Here is a 17,822-nt window from a genome sequence, read left to right as displayed (position 1 = left end):
GCATAATTTATCATCCCTTGTTTAATATGTCCAGTGGTGCTGGATGCAATTACATTTCATCATTCATACATTCATTGCTGAAGGAATTGTTACGTGTTAAGCAGAGTTCAGTACGTTTTTTTGTGACAATCACCTCAACGACTCTTCAAAGATCATTGTAGCTCGGCAGCACCGGATGATTTACGAGAGAAAAGGGTTTTGCACATTGAAGGGCTGTTCTCTTGGTCAATGCCGGTACTTGAGAGCCTACCACCGGAGAGATTCTGTCCCTGTCGTCTGCATAGCCTGCTGATCATGATTCCTAGCCTATTGTTACTGGACAAGAGGAGCAACCACTGCACTGGCTTTCGGCTCCCCCGGTTCCCGCTGAGCTAGTCACGCGTCAGAGAATGCCATTAGAGAGCGGTCACGGAGTGACCCCGACGACACGGTCCCGCCGAAAGAGTGGGCGATAAGGGAGGTGGGATGAGAGAGAGAGAGAGAGAGAGAGAGAGAGAGAGAGAGAGAGAGAGAGAGAGAGAGCGAGAGAGAGAGAGCTAGAGCTAGAGCTAGAGCTAGAGCTAGAGAGAGAGAGAGAGAGAGAGAGAGAGAGAGAGAGAGAGAGCTAGAGCTAGAGCTAGAGCTAGAGCTAGAGCTAGAGCTAGAGCTAGAGCTAGAGCTAGAGCTAGAGCTAGAGCTAGAGCTAGAGCTAGAGCTAGAGCTAGAGCGAGAGCGAGAGCGAGAGCGAGAGCGAGAGCGAGAGCGAGAGCGAGAGCGAGAGCGAGAGCGAGAGCGAGAGCGAGAGCGAGAGCGAGAGCGAGAGCGAGAGAGAGAGAGAGAGAGAGAGAGAGAGAGAGAGAGAGAGAGAGAGAGAGAGAGAGAGAGAGAGAGAGAGAGAGAGAGAGAGAGAGAGAGATCTGAGAAGCGTCTCGGTGGTGCAAGCCTCTAGAGCCTTTTAACCACTCTCCGTGTGGAGACGATCGTTGACCTGAACGAGTGTCGATGGACCACTGACAGAGCTCCTAATTGCCTGGAACCTCGTTATCGACTCTCGCTCCGCTGGTCGTCTAGCACTCCCTCGAGCTAAAGATCACATGGAATTTAACGCCTTGGTCACATTTCTGCGGGATAAAAAGTGTAGGTAGATATTTTCATTCACTAATTTAGCAAGTAATCATAGGTTTTGATGAAGTTAGAAAATCCACAAAGACCACCTAAAGACACAATTGCAATGAATAAGATGTTTTTCTTGTCACCCCTATTGTATGTCCCTAAAATGTAACTGCAATTAAAACATTGAATCTAATTTACATATTTTAAGTACCTATCTAAATTACATAACTAGCAGCTTAGTATCTAAATTACACAACTAGCAGCTTTAAGCTCAATACGGCCAGCTCTGACCTTCTTGTCAGCACCAGCCGGAAGTGAGTTACCCGGCACCAGTGTCATTCATATCGCGCCGACCGGCTCATGGACAGCTTCATCTCATATGCAACGAAAACGACCAATCCACCATTATACATCACACATTTTGAGTTTCTGGAATTTCGATTTTCATGAATAATTCCTAGCCTCGGGCCGTCGGCGCGGGGCTGCAGCTGCCCATTGGCAGTCGGAGGTGGCAGTCGACACCCCGCTGAGCTTTAAAAGCCCGCAGGCGGGGACGAGCCGGGCTCTCACCAGCAGCGCATTTGGGCGTGTTTCTTCTGCATACATGTGGCGCGATGGGCGCCAACTTTGCCTTTAGTCAGTTTAGTAGATCCCGGGGCTGGCATTTAAGATAGGCGGTCTATATTGACTAAATAAACAGATTGTGGCATAAGATATTCAGCATATACTTAGAAAACTTCACAGGAAGCACAGCCAAGTGCGGCGTTTATGAAAATCAAGGCAACGGAGACAATAAAATGGCACCTCATGCGCTCAAAACAATGGCAGATATTTTTTAAGACGCCATTGTGAGTGTTTATTAAAAAATGACTAAAAGAGATACCGTATAGCAAAAACCGATGACTCGAAATCTAGGTTCGAAAGTAAAACCCACAATCAAAACACCACACATTTCATCAACAAGTGGCGCGGCGATACATTTTCCAAGCCACCTGGGAGCTGCCGCGGATATTGCACTCCGAGGTGCCCATGGTTCCGGACGACTGAGTTCCAGAGACTCGGCAAATGGGCAGCCGTGTGCAATAGATCTTGACTTGACCTGTCGACGCCGGCACTGAAATCCTCTCGGCTCCTAGAGCGCTGGTGCACACACAGAAATATTGAGCGGAAAAACGGTGTAATTGAAAGTACCAAAAGGAACATTTTTTTGGTGTAAAATTACTCTGTTTTCTGGGTAAAAGAACACTTAAATGTGTGTTTTGCTAGCTTCGGAGTGTTTCACTATTGTGTAGGAGAACCGATTTCAGTGTAACTTTACCGCGGATCTCGCGTTACATTTACGCACAAATATGTGTTTTTGGTAAAAAGTACCAAAAGGAACACTCGCGTGGTAATCGTACACAAATTCATGGCGGTAAATTTACGCAAATATGATGGTTATTATAACGTTTTTTTCTGGTCAAGCTAATGTTGGGCCCGCAAAATTTGTAACGCAATTCTCGCAAGCGACACGTGGCGGGACGTTGTCGCCAGCCGCGAGCCTAGCTAAATGGAACAAAACGTTATGATGATCAATGCCTACCCCATGCTGCAAACACGTTTGTTTGTTTGTCGTTTATTGTTAAGAATCGACATCACATCTGACGGAAATAAAAGTTAGATTAGTGCAAAAGTATCACCTTATCATATACATAAGCTGGATATTTCACAACGCATGGGCGCCGCTACAGGCCGCAGCCACCGCCCGTCTCCCGTCAACTGCCCGTAATTAATAAATAAAAAAATATGTCATCTGTACGCACTAGTTCACTGTACCAAAATTATCGTTCATTTAATTAGCCATCGGCTCTCTATTGCCTATCTGGCAAAATATTAGTATACCTATACCTAATCAACCCTAGAAAAACATGAAAGTGCATCCATTATTTTCATAACACGACAGCAGTTCAGTTGAAAAATTACAAGCCCACCTTAGCACTCCGACAAAGCTGGATAATTTCCAGTAGCTCCTCCAATGTCGCTCCGCTTCAGATTTCAGACTCGGTCTTGATTGCAGTTATAAGACGATGACCACAATGCAGTATTTCACTTATTATTCACTCATTCACTCATTACTCAGCTTATTATCCAACTAGATAAACACCACAGCACTGTTATATCTCACTGATCGCACAAGAATGGGCAAACCCACTCTGCGCACTGCAGTCACAGCACTCCCCCGCCGGCCCCCGCGGTCCCCGGCGCACAACTGACAGATTGCGAAAATGGCGCCGCCGCCGTCAGCCTTTAGCTCAAAATTTCGCTAAATTTACACGGGTTGACGTAAACGAACGGTGCTCTGGATGTGTACCGCAATTACCAGTGCGACACAACACTCATTCGCGTATGGATACACTTGCTTTGCATGGAAACATATCAGTTAGGTATTTTGAGCATTTGTTATGCTGTTACATTATCCTGTTTTGCGTAAAGATGCTTGCGTGGTGTAATAAAACTGCCGATGTTTGTTAGTTAACCAATAAACGTCGTATAAAAACAAACTTATTCTTGATGCCTTTACTTATTATGGCGTTGTGCAACGGATACCTTGCTTATTTATCACGAAAATACTAAAACTAAAGATATTTTACTAAGTGAAGCAGAACTTTGAAGCTATTTGAACTATTTACGAGTATATTGAACTTGACATCGCTCAATATTTCTGTGTGTGTGGGGGTCGGTCAGAGCGGCCAGTTGGACACGCAATAAACCGGCCAGCCAGGGCGCCAGCCGGTGCCGACGGCTGCATTTCGCCGAGCTGTCACGCCGATCGCAGATTATATAGGATTTCTTTCACTTTATCGCTAAATAACTACACCCCGGAGTAAAAGGAAAATGCTATAAACGCCAGACACCCCAAAACTTGCTGGCAGTTCGCTACGCGTTTGGGGGAACAATGCATCTGGAATACCTACTATAGGCCAGATCACCTGTCCAACAAGTTGAAATTCGCATAGTGACTTGTCGTGAGCTTGACATTTCAAAACAGTGACTGCATGGGACCGAACAAACGGCTAAACTGGCCTTCGCGTGACAGCATGAATAAGTTCATTCACAGAAGCAGTGTGTGAGACAAAGGTCTGATGAAGGCGTGCTGGGACATTCACTGTCCGGCTGTCATGGACGTTCAATGATAGCCCGGTACCGGTGACACCAAAACCGCAGACAGCGCGTCCAGGCCGAGTCGTTGTAACGAACACACCGTTACCACGCGACGGCCAGTTCCGACAGGCACGTACTCGGAACTCGGAATTCTTTTGTCCTCGGAATGGCCATGTAATTTCCACGGTAAATTTCGGTTCTACCTTACAAGAGACACGGCGCTTCATTTATGAGCAGGAGGCTCCATTGAAAAGAAGGCGACATGCTCCAATTTGCTGTGAAAATTAAGGTCCTGTGACGTAACATATCGGTGTGATGGTTCGTATAGCGAGGTGGCATCAAGTGAGGTACTCTGCAACGGTATAGACAGCTGGCAACGTATTCCGTTGATGAATGGTGTTTTGACAGAGTAATGCTGGCTGCTTTGAAGCGGCAAGTTTACTTGTGTGACAAGACAACCGTCACCGATAAGCGTTTTTACTGATGTTAATAGCATTGTTTATTTACGGCAAACGCATTCCCGCTTCGATATGAAATACACTACCACACACAGCACCTTACACAGTCATGAAGAGAAATGTTGGTGACGAGAGTGAAGGCTTGCGTGGCGTTTCTGCAAATTTGCCCACTTCGCTTAAATGTGGCGCTTCCATCGAATCCCAAAATACAAAATGTTGAATCATCTTTTCTTTTTCAATGGGGCACATCAGTAGGTAAAGCAATCGACAAAATTAAGAAAGGAACAAAGGGGTAAAAATATCCAAATATATAAATACATTAAAATCGAAATGCATTTGCAGCCCATGACAGAGAAACGTTAAAAAATAATAATTTACATTAATAAATGTTCCAATAGTCCAGGTCCGCTCGATGGCCGGTCCTCTAATGCTCATCACGCGATTAAGCGTGAAGGCTCTTGTTGTGCGGTCGTGATTAGTGTCAGGCGAACAGTCACAGGCTCCACTTGGTCGGCGCTGGTTAGCTTTCAATAACTCGTCTGTGAGTGGGTGTGGCCCGAGAGCGTTTGGTGGGCGGCGCTCGTGCGAGAACTTTGAGTGGCACGCGCGCCGCTCGGCCCTGTGGTTTGGGTCCAAACAATTCCAAAACAGGCCCGAAACGGCCAAAACAGTCCCGTCTGATCACCACGCTTTCGCCTCTCCTGCACCCCGAACTTATGCCCTTAACGTTACAGGGCCTGAACTGAAGACACAAGTGGCATCGAAGATGCTCCGAAGGAGTGTGCATTTCTCTTGATAAACGGCACCAACTGATTAAGAGGATCGTAAGGGTAATTTATATCATTTTCCGCTTACAGATCTGTGCAATCGTGAATGTTCAGCGAAGCATGTATGTACCAACTTGGAAGCAATTTAATGCAGTTTGATACCAGAGCACGTCGCAAAAGGCAATCGCAAGTCTGATGCTTGCCACCATCGCATCAACACTATCACGTTATTTAATCATATCAGCTTCCACGTCATTGTGACGCAGGAGCCGGCGACGAGAGCTGCGCACCCGGAGGCGAGTGTGGCGAGGTGTGACGCGCGCACCGGTGATTATTGGCGCAGTGGCGCGCCAGAAATGTCAATTACCTGGCCGGAGCGCCTCTTCGCTCCGCGCTAGGCGAGATCGATACGAGACGGATTCGGTGTAACATCTGAGGGATAGCGCCTGGATGCAGGAAGCGACTCATGAGTAATGTCTGGATACAGGGAGTGTCTCATTAGGGAGGTCTATCTAAGGAAGATCTCGAGGGGATATGGTCAAACTGTAAGAAACTTCTGGCAGATATTGTTAGATCATGAGACTGTGGACCTTCTAATGCCACGCTTGCCTCATGGGTGAGCCCGGACTGAAGTGGCAGACATAAGAGCGCTTAGAGTCACAGTTTAGACATCATGAGGATACTTTAGGGCCCCCTAAAATAAGATTAACTGTATGCTATGCGTGTAGGCGGATATGTGAAATTCCATTTTCTCAGATCCATGCACATCCGCCTGAAGTCATCTAAAAACGAACGTCGCAGCCAAGCTTTTATTCATTTTAAAATGCTGTAGGTTCAGTGTTCTCTGTATGGAATAAATAGCCCGGCGGCCGCGGGCTCGCTGTCTGGCGGATTGACGTTATCTGTACCGAGTAGCTCGCCGGCAGACGTGGCGCCCTGCTAACTTCTGGGGCGCCGGGCGGGCGCCGGCCAGCGGTGGCGGCGGCGGCGGCGGCGGCAGGCGGTCGGCTAGGAACCGCCAATTGACGGGCGGGCGGGACCGCGCGGCACGGCGCCGGGCGGGCGGCGCGGCGGCCAAATTCTCCCAGCGCTGGTCCGCCTCAATACAGTCTGTTTGTCCTGACACCAGGGGCGGATCCAGAAAATCTCCAAGGGAGGGGCCATTAGAAACCAGGAGGCCCCCCCCCCATAATCCCACCTGTTGGAGGCCCCATCTTCCCACTTGTTGGGCCCCCCCCCAAAAAAAACTGCGTCTATTGAGCTTATCTAGCTGTTCAGGCAACATCTCAACATCTGTGCAGGCTTGGAGGCCCTCTGTGCAGGTTAGGAGGCCCTGTAAAAGTGGTCATCTCTGTGAGTATAAGAGACCTCCAAGTTATGAAAAGCTTTACCAATCTTCTAACAAAGAAGTCTTCTCAGCTAGTCTTCTAAGAAATAACTAAGTGGGTAGGTTAAAAAAAACTCATCGGATTTCGGCCACTTTATTTTCAGGAGGCCCCCTTTTCAGCTTTTTAACTTTTTAACTTTTTATTTTATTTTTGAAAAAAAATCGGCCAAGGGGGGGGCCATGGCCCCCATGGCCCCCCCTTGTATCCGCGCCTGCCTGACACCCTGGCTGCTAGCCGGCGATAATTGGCCACGACGGCCCTGTCGAGTGCAGGTGGCAGAGTGGTGGACAGGACGGACCACCAGACAGCCAGACAGGGCAGAGAGGACAGTCAGAGCAGACAACGCCAGACCGTCAGACAGGGCAGTTTGCGCCAGACAAGACAGACTGAGCAGACAGAGTACACAGCACAGCTGCTGGGAATCGCGTCTCACTGATAAAAGCGATCAGTGTCATCCCTCGGCTGTATCGGTGTAAAAGTCAACGGAGTCACGCCAAAATTTTTAAGCCCCATCGGAATGCAATTCAAATAAGAATATCTTGGCTAAATGTTTTTAAATCTTAGGAATACATATGTAATTTTGGGCACCGCAGCAATACTTCCCATTCCGTTTTAGAGAAATGAAATTATTACCCAGTTACCCACCTTTTATTAAAATGACATGACAAAATCAACACATGCTTCACTAGACACAGTAGACACTAGGCAGTATTCACATCGTGGTTGGATAACTGTTGGAATAAAACGTTGCAACACATTTTGTCTATACGCTCTGCTGAGTGCTCAGTGCTCAGTCCCGGAGCCTGTTAGCATTCGCACAAGAATCCAGCGTATCTTCTGCAAGCTTGATTTCACAAAAAGCACTGGAGTGAATTGAAGTTACTTTGAAAACTTTTTTACCATTTCCTGAAGGGTAAACCCGCCATAGCATGGTAGCTTGACACACAGAAGTTTTTTACCACCTTCCAGATGGTAAATTTTACTCTTTCATGAAGAGTAAACTCGCCAGGGAGGGGTAACATGACACACAGACGTTTTTTACCATCTTCTGAATGGTAAACTCTTTTGATTTACTCTTGTCCAGAGTGTAACATTTTTTGGGTTACACTCTTTGAAAGGGTAAATCTTAAACGGAACCCCTTTCTAGGGAGTAACGCATCATCTACTCTGTGCTTTACCCTCCTACAGAGAGTATATTCTTCTGGCCTACCCTTTGTCACATGGTAATGTTTACTCTTTCCTTTAGTGTAAACCCCCCAGAGGATGGTAACAGACTCACAGACGCTTGCTTCAGAAGCTTCACGAAGCTTCTGTTAACCGGAGCTCACCAACTAAAAAAACATGCTTCAAGAGCAACAATGTATATTTGGCTTCCGTACAAACAATGCGAGGGGCACACCAGCAATGAACATTGTGAGACTCTCCACTTATGCATACGAATTTATACGAAGCGTTCAGCAATGCACAAGCGGTAAATAAACACCACGATACAACTTGAATGCACTTTGAATGTGAATACAAGACATTCAGCGCCCTCATATTGGATAAGGCACAGCGCACAATATTTGAAGAGAGCGACGGCGTTCCTGGGTGGTCGCCAGTCTGCGTGAGATAATGAGACTGGATCACTACAGTGCAAGGCTTTTTCAAAGTCACCAACAAAATGCATAAACTTGTAGCATCACAACAAAATTAATGTACGTACTCACAACCTATGGCCACGTGGCCGTGCACGGGGTCCTGTTAACCAGGTCAAATTAACACCACTCAACGGCATGCAATGCTCTATACCCTCCGTTACAGCACAGGCATCGGCTGTGCTGACCTATTCACATTTTCAATGAGTAGACTAGGGCTTTATCGTCGATTGATGCATTCCGAACAAAAGTACGCCCGAAAAGTTCCACAAAGGTCCATGTCGTGTTAAGTACCAAATTTCTTATTTTGTAGTTAGGCACGTGTTTTGCAGTTCCAATGCATAAGGCAATTATAATTTGAAAAAAAGATTGTTTCAAAGGGATGAAGGTCCGTGTACAGTACGAAATCAATTAATTTCAGGCACATTACCTTCAAGAGTATTGCCTTCTGAACTTCATTTATAATCCATTGACCTCCGGCGTTTGGGACCGGGTCGTGTCCCCACGTGCTCACTCAGACGAGCGTTGACCGGGTAGCCAACCGGGACTACCAAACCCTCGCTTGAATGAGTTTCTATACGGGCTCGCTTCCAGGAGCCGAACACTGCCCGCCTCTCAGCGACGCATCACAGTGACACCCATTGATTGCACGGGGCGAACTTGGTTGAGCGGACAGCGCGGCGGTCCCTGCAGGTACCGGCAGCTCGGAAGTTCGGCCTTCTGGGACGCCGGGGGAGATGTGGGCGTCAGGCGATATCCGGCCGTCCGCTCTGACACCCTGTGTGGGCTCGTGGCTGGCCGGGGCTCAGTCACCCCGTCCCACCGCTCAGCCCACTCAGTCTGCGCCCAGGACCGCAGCGAGCGGCGCAGTGGTAGCGTCCACTGTCCAGCCCGTCATAGTTCACACTGCTGATAACGTTCCATTACCCGCTGACAGGGCTGTTTGCCTGTAACCGCCAAAACACCAGAAACGTTTTTGTCCTCACGTTTTCACACATTACTGTCACGTGGCGCTAGTGCCCTGAACTCCGATCAAATCTTGTGATGGCGGTATTGGTCGCGGCCCCATGGCTCGGCCGCCAGAAAGGCCGGAAATGGAGGGCGGGGCCTGATTGATGGCAGCCGATTGACATGACCCCAGGGCTCAAAGTTCGATAAAGTTGGCGCTATAGTTATCTTCAGAGACTCTAAAGGCGCACTTTCCACAGAATGACAGTCAGTTTGGCGCGGTGAATAATGAATGCTGTTGCAGTATTAAAGCCACGACTTGCCCGCCGGAGCTGTCATGGGCCTGACAGGCAAGTCGGATACCGAAAGCCCATATTGGTTTCTAGAGTGATTGTTAATGCTGGAAGCGGGAATATATTCACATGCATTGTCTCAAGTCTATCGACAGTTGGCACGACTGGGCGGACGGCTCGGCTTCTGCCGTAATCTCGGTGCGGCAGCCCTGGCCGGGTAGACTGTGCCGCATTTCACCGAGCCACTGCGGCACAGTCTACCCCGCCGGCGCCGTCCGACTCTGAGCGTCGGGTGGGAGTAGGCGCTTCTGGGGAAATATCTCTGCCTTTGCCGCACAATCCTCATGGCTTGCAATGATTTATGTGCTTGAGGCATCAATTAGTATTGCTAAGCGAAACTGTTGTAAGAGACAAAGGAACAAAATGCGTTTTACAAGACAGTTCCACACAGTGCTTAGTTCATTGACTCGTCCTTGCTTGGTTATGTGTGGTGGATCTAATGCTTTTTACAGCAGCTTATGAGTAGTAAGCCCATCACATATCATTTTTATGACTGTGCTGTCGGCTCGGATTCTGTGAATTGCCAGTTAGTGCGTGTTCGCTCATTGAATCGACAAAAATACATGGAAGATTTAGAAGGAAATTGTTATAAAAGATTTAAAACGTTTTTTTAACACGTGTCTCATAAGAGCACTTCAGAATCAGGCATGCCTTATTTTTTTGTTAAGAACGCTACCAACTGTCTTTGAAGCATTGCAGTGAGCCGTCTCATGTTGACAGCATATGACTCAATAACAAATATAGGGCAAGGACATACCGACTCATTGTGCTTATAACCCTCGCCCGTAAACGGCGATCTGCCACCTTCGCCCATGCAGGGGGGGGGGGTTGGTGCGACCCCCCCTTGGCGTTTGAAAACGGAGCGTCGTAGAGCTTAGCGGAAAAGACCAACGGATTGCTCTCGCCGAGATCTCGCGATTGGTGGTATATTTTTTGGTCCTAGGTCAACATTTGACCTACTTTTGACCGGTCAAAGGTCAAATTTTCGGAAAAATATACTTTTTTCAACTTTCGGCGGCGATTGCGGCAAAACGGTGAGAGATATCGGCTTGAAACTTTCACTATCGTGTTCCTTGATCAATTCTCTATCGTTTGGTTTGTATTTCGTTTCCCTAGCTCTAAAAATGGCGCGTTGGGAGCGCCGGAAGTCGGCAAGGTCACAGTCGGCGGCAGAAATTCGAAAAATCAAAATTTAAATTTTTGAAATCTGATTGTATTTTTGGATTTGGGAGGTCCATTTGCTCCCTATAGAAGCTAATATTGCTGCATATTCCCATTGAGGTGACAAGAATTAGCAAAATAGTGGTTCGGGCGCTTTTCAAAAATAGTACCGGACGCTGTTCCTCTTGTGACGTCATAGCTCCGTGACCTGACCTGACCCGGTCAAGTTTCTTATACCATATGATAGCCAATACTTGCCCCAACATGTATGGGAAGTTTCGTCACGATCCATCAACCGATCTCCGTACCACCGGCAGGAAACCTCGGGCGTTGGCACTCAGTTTGTGAAAATCCGGCCGGAGGCTGTTCCCTTTGTGACGTCATAACTCCGTGACCTGACATGACCCGGTCAAATTTTTTTTATCAAAAGATGCGCAAGGTTTGCCCCATAAGGTACCCAAAATTTGGCGGCGCTGCGCGCCGCCGTTTTTGCACTATTTCCGAAAACCCTCAGGGGGGGGGGGTTGCACCAACCCCCCCCCTACATGGGCGAGGGATAAGAGTGCCCTGCCCTCATTTGCATGTTGAAGGAATTGTCGGATAATGCTCAAGATTAAATTTTAGCCATGTGATGCATGGGACTTTGCTCACAAAGTGCGACTGTGTGACCAACAACGCTGTTGTTTTTGCTGCTTCCAGGTCACGTGACAGAGGTGGTTGGGGTCGAGGACCGCAGCGTGGACCTTCCGTGCAACATCACGTCTACGTACCCAGACGACAGCGCCGTGCTGGTGCTCTGGTACCGAGACGATGAGGGAATCCCGACATACAGGTAACAGGTGGAACGAGTTTTTCGACACCAATCAATATTGTCATTTGTCACTATCTCACTAATGACAACTCGGCTAGGCCATCATTTCACGTGAATATTCGCTTCATAGAGCTACTAACTATACTTAACCCCTCCCATCCGCTGTGGCAGTTTTGACGGTCGAAACGATCGATCGTTCTCGGAGCGTTCTGAGATCGGTGACCGGGGCACGGTCGTTCGCGCCACGTTCATACACGGCACGCGGCCGGCGGTGCTGCGGCTGGCCACCGTCCGGCGACAGGATGCCGGGAGGTACCGGTGTCGAGTCGACTTCCGCTTCAGCCCAACACGCAACCACCGGCTGCGCCTCTCTGTTATCAGTGAGTTCAACTTCAGAGGCAATCCGTTGTACATATATTTCCTTCATCAGTGAATACGGGCTCCTCACGTGATCGGCAGCATTGTTGGGTAATGGTTCATTGTGTGCCAGATTATCATGGTCTGTGGGTACAGGCTGATACAGAAATGTATTAGGTTCCATTGACCACCGCGCTAGCTTATCTTGCAATATCGCTATAAAAAAACAGAGTTTCATATTTATGTCAAGTGAAGCATTGCTCTGGAAAAGCGTTATTATTGTTAAACACGTCACAGGTCCTGGAATATGTTTTGAAACTTTTGAATAATTGAATGCAACTGACATGCTCATTAACCTGTCATGTCTGTGTTGTTCGACAGTTCCACCGGGCGAGCCAGAGTTTATACACGATGGCCAGACCGTGTCAGGGATTATCGGACCTCTGCAGGAAGGCCAGCCTCTGGAGGTCACCTGCAGGTCACGGGGAGGTGAGTCGTTCAGTCCCCGGGACTCCCCGTCTGGTGTCAGGTGTTCATTAAATAAGATCACCATAAGAGCGCCATTATCGGACGCTCTGTTGGTTCCCGACAAGATGAGACGAGACTAGACGAGAGGTCATTTTATCGCAGCTGTATCGGGCCATTCTGGGCCGATGAGGTTTCCCAGGCGCGCTCGACCGGCCGAAAATTGCCAGACCCGTGTTGCCGGTTGGGTGTAGCCGGGCAGCCTGCAACGGTGCCAGACGCCGCTCGAGCGAGGCCAATTTGTCTGAGTGACTGGCGCCGGGGGAGAGCCGGCCGGCTCCGGTGACGGCCCGCGAGCTGTCAAGGGCGTCGGCGTGTCTCAGCGAACTGGCCAGCCCAGTGCCCGCCACTGTTACTGATCTGATCCCTTGGTACTGTCACTGCAGTTTGCACTGCACGGTCACAGTCACAGCTGACAGCCTGGCCAGTCCCCGGCCGCAGAAACTGCACCACCACTGCCTCGGACACTGCAGCGCATTGCATCCCAACTGTCACTGCACGGCGCACGCACATTCGTCCCGTAGTCATAACACTTGTCTCTACCAGATTCCCAGTCATAGCCATCGACTAAACATTGCAATCCACAATTACACATACAAACAACAACATTGCTTATGCCTGCCACGATCCCGGAACTTTTTTACGACGTAACTTGTATGCTTATTTTTCCAATCGTAAGTTTTCTCAGAGACATACACATACACAGACCTGCTAGTCTGGCTGCCATGAATGCCTCTGCAGCTATTGAAACCTCACTAACACTGCTCCCGTTCGGCGCACGGCCCTGCGCAGCGCGTTGCGGCCTGCACGTCACATTTCGTCCCAGTGTCGTCGTCGTCGTGTCGTCTTTCGGGTCGCGCTCTGACACAGGGCGACCAGCAGGTACGGTTCTCACGGGTTCTCTGTTCGGGTGAGGTGACGGTGACCGGTCGGCTGCGCACCTCTCACGGCTGATCGACCACCGACCGGAGATGTATCGCGATGGAGACGCGGAGACGATAGAGGAGACACGGAGATGGTAACGGACCACCAGCTGGAGATGTATCGAGATGGAGACGCGGAGACGGTAAAAGGGAAACGGAGACGGAGACGGAGACCACCAACAGCCGATATACCGAGATGGAGACTCAGGGACATCAGCGGAGACACGAAGACGGTACCGGAGACAGAGGCTGAAAGACGGAGACAGAGACCGAGAGACGGTGACGGAGACCGAGAGACGGTGACAGAGACCGAGTGACGGTGAATGAGACCATCGACCACTGATATACCGTGGCAGAGACACGGAGACAGCAGCGGAGACCCTGCAGTGGAGATACGGAGACGGCAACGGAGACAGAGACCGAGAGTTGGTTACGACGGAGACCATCGACAGCGATATGCCGGCATGACCGAGAGACTGTCGTATAGATAGAAAGGGAGACTGCCAAACTTGACGGAGGTAGACATAGGTAAAGACAGGACGGATACGAAAGATGGGCGGAGATAAATTCCATCACATATGATGCCAGGCCAGTCATTTATCATTGCCAATGCCCGACAATGTTTTTCAATGCGTTTAAACGGCTCTAAACTGTGGCTGTAATGGCTGCCTTTAAAAGTCAATGCCGTTCGTTTCATCGGTAGGCAGAACTGAATAAAACACGTGATGGCTGCAATCGCTATTCGACTTCCATGCTACACACTAATAAGCTGTTTCCGCGGCCGGCCATCAGGCGATTTCTGTGCAGTTTGTGGTCAGTGTCGAATGGGTCGTCTGCCAAACTGGCTGATAAAGTTGGCGTAAGTACTAGATGTTTTCCTGTATCAGGAAGTCAGCGGCGCTCTGTCAGCTAAGGGCACACTCCGCTCAGTTTGCTGGTCGCTCGGCCAACAATGTCGCTGTCGCACCGACTCGGACGAGGGATACAGTGATCGACATGCCAGCCTTGATCCCTGGATAGAGGAGGATCAGCTCACGCTCGGCTGGCCTGGGTTGCTGTGCCGGGCTTGACTACAGAGCAGGAGAACGATCATGAGGGAACAGCGTGGTCACAGTGAAGCACACAGCTGTGTTTTTAGGCTCCTGAAGTGAAGCAGACTCGTATGCATCCGCTCGTATTGCCAGATATTGAGCTGCTGAGGAGTTGTGAATGTGATGCCCGCCTTCGGGTGTACCTATCGAGGGGTAGGAGCTCAAAAGTCCATACCCTCACGTATGTTCTATTCTCTTATTGTCACTATGCGCTCACCATGTACCGTAATACTAGTGCCTATATGGCACTCTGCCTCTTATCACGCAGTGAATTCTTCATGTCTGTTATCCTGTTACAAAACGGCGGTTTTACAGAGTCGACCGCTTTTTCGCCTCTTTTGTGTGTTTGCCCATGCACAACGTTATTCCTAATCATCACAACATTGCAACAGCATCACTTCTGACAAATATCACGTGACTCTGCTCTGACCCGCAGGCCGGCCGCCGCCGCGCGTCACGTGGTTCCGAGACGGCCGCCTATTGGACGACACGGACAGCGGTGACCAGGGGTCGGGTCAGGTGACTAACGTGCTGCGACTGCCGCCTCTGGGCCGGGACGACCTGCACTCGAGTCTGGTCTGCTCGGCGGCAAATAACAACATCAGCTCTCCCGTCATCAGCAAACTGGTCATTGAGATGAGCTGTGAGTGAGATGCGCTGCTGAAGTCATGTCGTAGTCTGAGCTCTCACAATAGTATTCAATTATTCAGATGGAAGCTTATCGCGGAGGGTCATTCAATCAATCTAACTTGCCATAGTCATTCAAAAGATTGAAACGGACCACAATTTCATTATTTAGGTTTCTTGCGAGCTAAATGGTTAGCTGTGGAGCTCACTGTACTACATATACTCTAACATGTGCTTATACATTAGTGATGACTCGAAATGATGAGCTATCTCCTTTATCGCATTTACTCGTAAGCATCGATTATCTGGTAAAGATGGTGGCCTTTGCGGTGAGGTTTCTTACATAGCTGTGAGAGGAACGCCGATCGCGGTGGAATTGCTCCCGAAGGTGTGTTGAGGAAAGGTTTCCCAAGTTCCATAATCGACAAAGCGCACGTAAAGTTGTTGGGAGTTTCCAACTGGGATCCTTCCTCAAAACAAAATGCAAATGAAGCAGCTTGGTCTGAACCTATGAGCATTCTAAAGCATTTGATTTGGAGCTGGCAGCGCTGTTCTTGCGTAAGCTGAAGTGCACGGGGACCGATGGCTGGCCATCTGTTTGCTCGGATCGATCTTTGGTGACCTCTATTGGTCTGACAAACAAAGCATCATCAGATAAAGGCGGCTAAATCTGGACAGTTGATGGAGGCAGCTTGATTTGCTGCACTTTATTGGCCAACTAAGCCTGCTTTGGGTCTAATACGATCGTTCCCAATTTAATCTCGGGCTGATATTCATTCCCAATTAAAGTGGTCTAGCTTTCTCCTGAATGACGGTTGTTTCGATACCTGGGTTTTGTTCCATCATTAGCCTTATTACATGACCGATTATTTTGTTTTCTATTTGTCATATAATTACTATCAGCATATCAAGTAATTAAAAAAAAATCATTCTACTCGAGTTTTCTTCCTCCCTGGCCCTTCCTCGATCTAGGAAGGGCCTCATCAATGCTCTTTGTTGTCATTGTATTGTCATGCAGATGCGGATGACATCGCTGTCACTTGTCAGGCTCTGTCAGTCGTCTTGGCCTGAAGTTTGATTTCTTCCAAGAATTGGAATCTCTGCTCGACCCATGCTATTTTGAGTGTGCCGTAACTCTCAGTCTCATCTAGCCCTCGCCCGCACATGCCATTTTCCCATCCTAGAACGCACATGGGGGGGGGGTGGTTGCCACCCCCCCCCGCGCCATTTCGTTCCTGTTGGAGATAGAGCTTATCGGTAAAGACCAAAAAGATTCTTTGGGAAGAGATGAATCCAATGATACCCAGTTTTACCTTCTCAGGTCAGTCATTGACCTTCCAGGTCAGGTCAAACTAAAAAATGTTGCTGTTTTGGGTCACCGTTGGATATCAAGTGCGCTGCTTATCAAATACCGATGACGATGCTGTTTTCTGGTGCCAAGCCAGCTAGAACCTCTTTGTCACACTACCCGACCAGAATTTTGCTGCTGAGGTCATTTCAGGTCAAGTTAGGTCAAGGTCAATTATATGTGTTTGTATGTCTGTGTGTGTCTGTGTGTATACTGATGTGTGCACCGATTGTTTTTGGGTCCATATTACATGAAATCATGATCTGAGAAGCTTTTACCAAAAATGCAGTCAAAAAACTTCACAAAAAGTAAATTCAGCTTGCCTAAAACGCAATTATCTTAGATGACCTAGGTTGACCTTGACCCTGACCTTGACCCCTGTACATCGTCGAACAACATGTTCCATGATAGGTGGGAGGTAAGACTGGCAAAAAAGGCCGAAATCAGGGTGTCAAAAGCTCACAAGGCCCATGGCAGGCGCAAGATGTTGAGAATTGGCCATTTGGGTCATGACATGACCTGAAAAACAAGGTCATATCTCCGAAACCAAAAATCACAGAAACTTGAAATTTTCAGTGGACCTCAAGAAAGGATAGAGGAGCAGCTATACGAAAAATCAGCCTTCTAGCTCTAAAAATGTTGAGTGCAGAGCAGAAAGACTACCTGGGGGGGGGAGTGGCAACCACCCCCCCCCCATGTGCGGGCGAGGGCTTAGCAGTAGACCAGTATAGCGCCTTTTGGGGCGACTAACGGAGCGAGCGAGAGGGTGAGCCTTGCACGTGCGAAATTTCGAGGGGGTACCTCCAACTGACTTGTAGTCGGCACCCTACTAACCGGTCTCTAGCGATGTGCCAAATTTGAGCACAATCGGCCCAGCCATTCTCGAGATCTGGATGCGGCACCCTGCACGTGCGCACGTGCATGAGAATGGGTCCCAACTGACTTGTGCACGGCACCCTACTAACTGGTACCTAACCGTGTACCAAATTTGAGCGCCATCGGTCCAGCCGTTCTCGAGATCTGGAAAGGACCCCTGCACGTGCGCACGTGCAGCAGCACCCCAACTCTGGCACATGGATATGCAGTGCCTAGTGGGTGCCTACCTACATGCCAACTTTCAGCGCAATCGGTCAAGTAGTTACCGAGATATTGCAACAATTACAAAACTGACACCTCTTCGTTTTGCACGTGGCAC

General features: G+C 48.9%; 1 protein-coding gene across 1 annotated transcript in view; it reads left to right on the top strand.

The window, feature by feature from the left end:
- Window positions 1–17,822, top strand: part of LOC122380626 (nephrin-like) — a 67,770-nt gene that overhangs the window by 29,861 nt on the left and 20,087 nt on the right. The window contains exons 2-5 of the mRNA XM_043363957.1: window positions 11,645–11,777; window positions 11,928–12,136; window positions 12,495–12,602; window positions 15,089–15,295. Of these exons, the coding sequence (XP_043219892.1) occupies window positions 11,645–11,777; window positions 11,928–12,136; window positions 12,495–12,602; window positions 15,089–15,295 (657 nt within the window). The remainder of the gene's footprint in view (window positions 1–11,644; window positions 11,778–11,927; window positions 12,137–12,494; window positions 12,603–15,088; window positions 15,296–17,822) is intronic.

Source organism: Amphibalanus amphitrite, unplaced genomic scaffold, assembly GCF_019059575.1.
Source record: "Amphibalanus amphitrite isolate SeventyFive unplaced genomic scaffold, NRLGWU_Aamphi_draft 000102F_arrow, whole genome shotgun sequence".
Taxonomy (NCBI): domain Eukaryota; kingdom Metazoa; phylum Arthropoda; class Thecostraca; order Balanomorpha; family Balanidae; genus Amphibalanus; species Amphibalanus amphitrite.
Note: the sequence above shows the minus strand (reverse complement) of the source record. Positions and strands in the feature narration are given on the sequence as shown.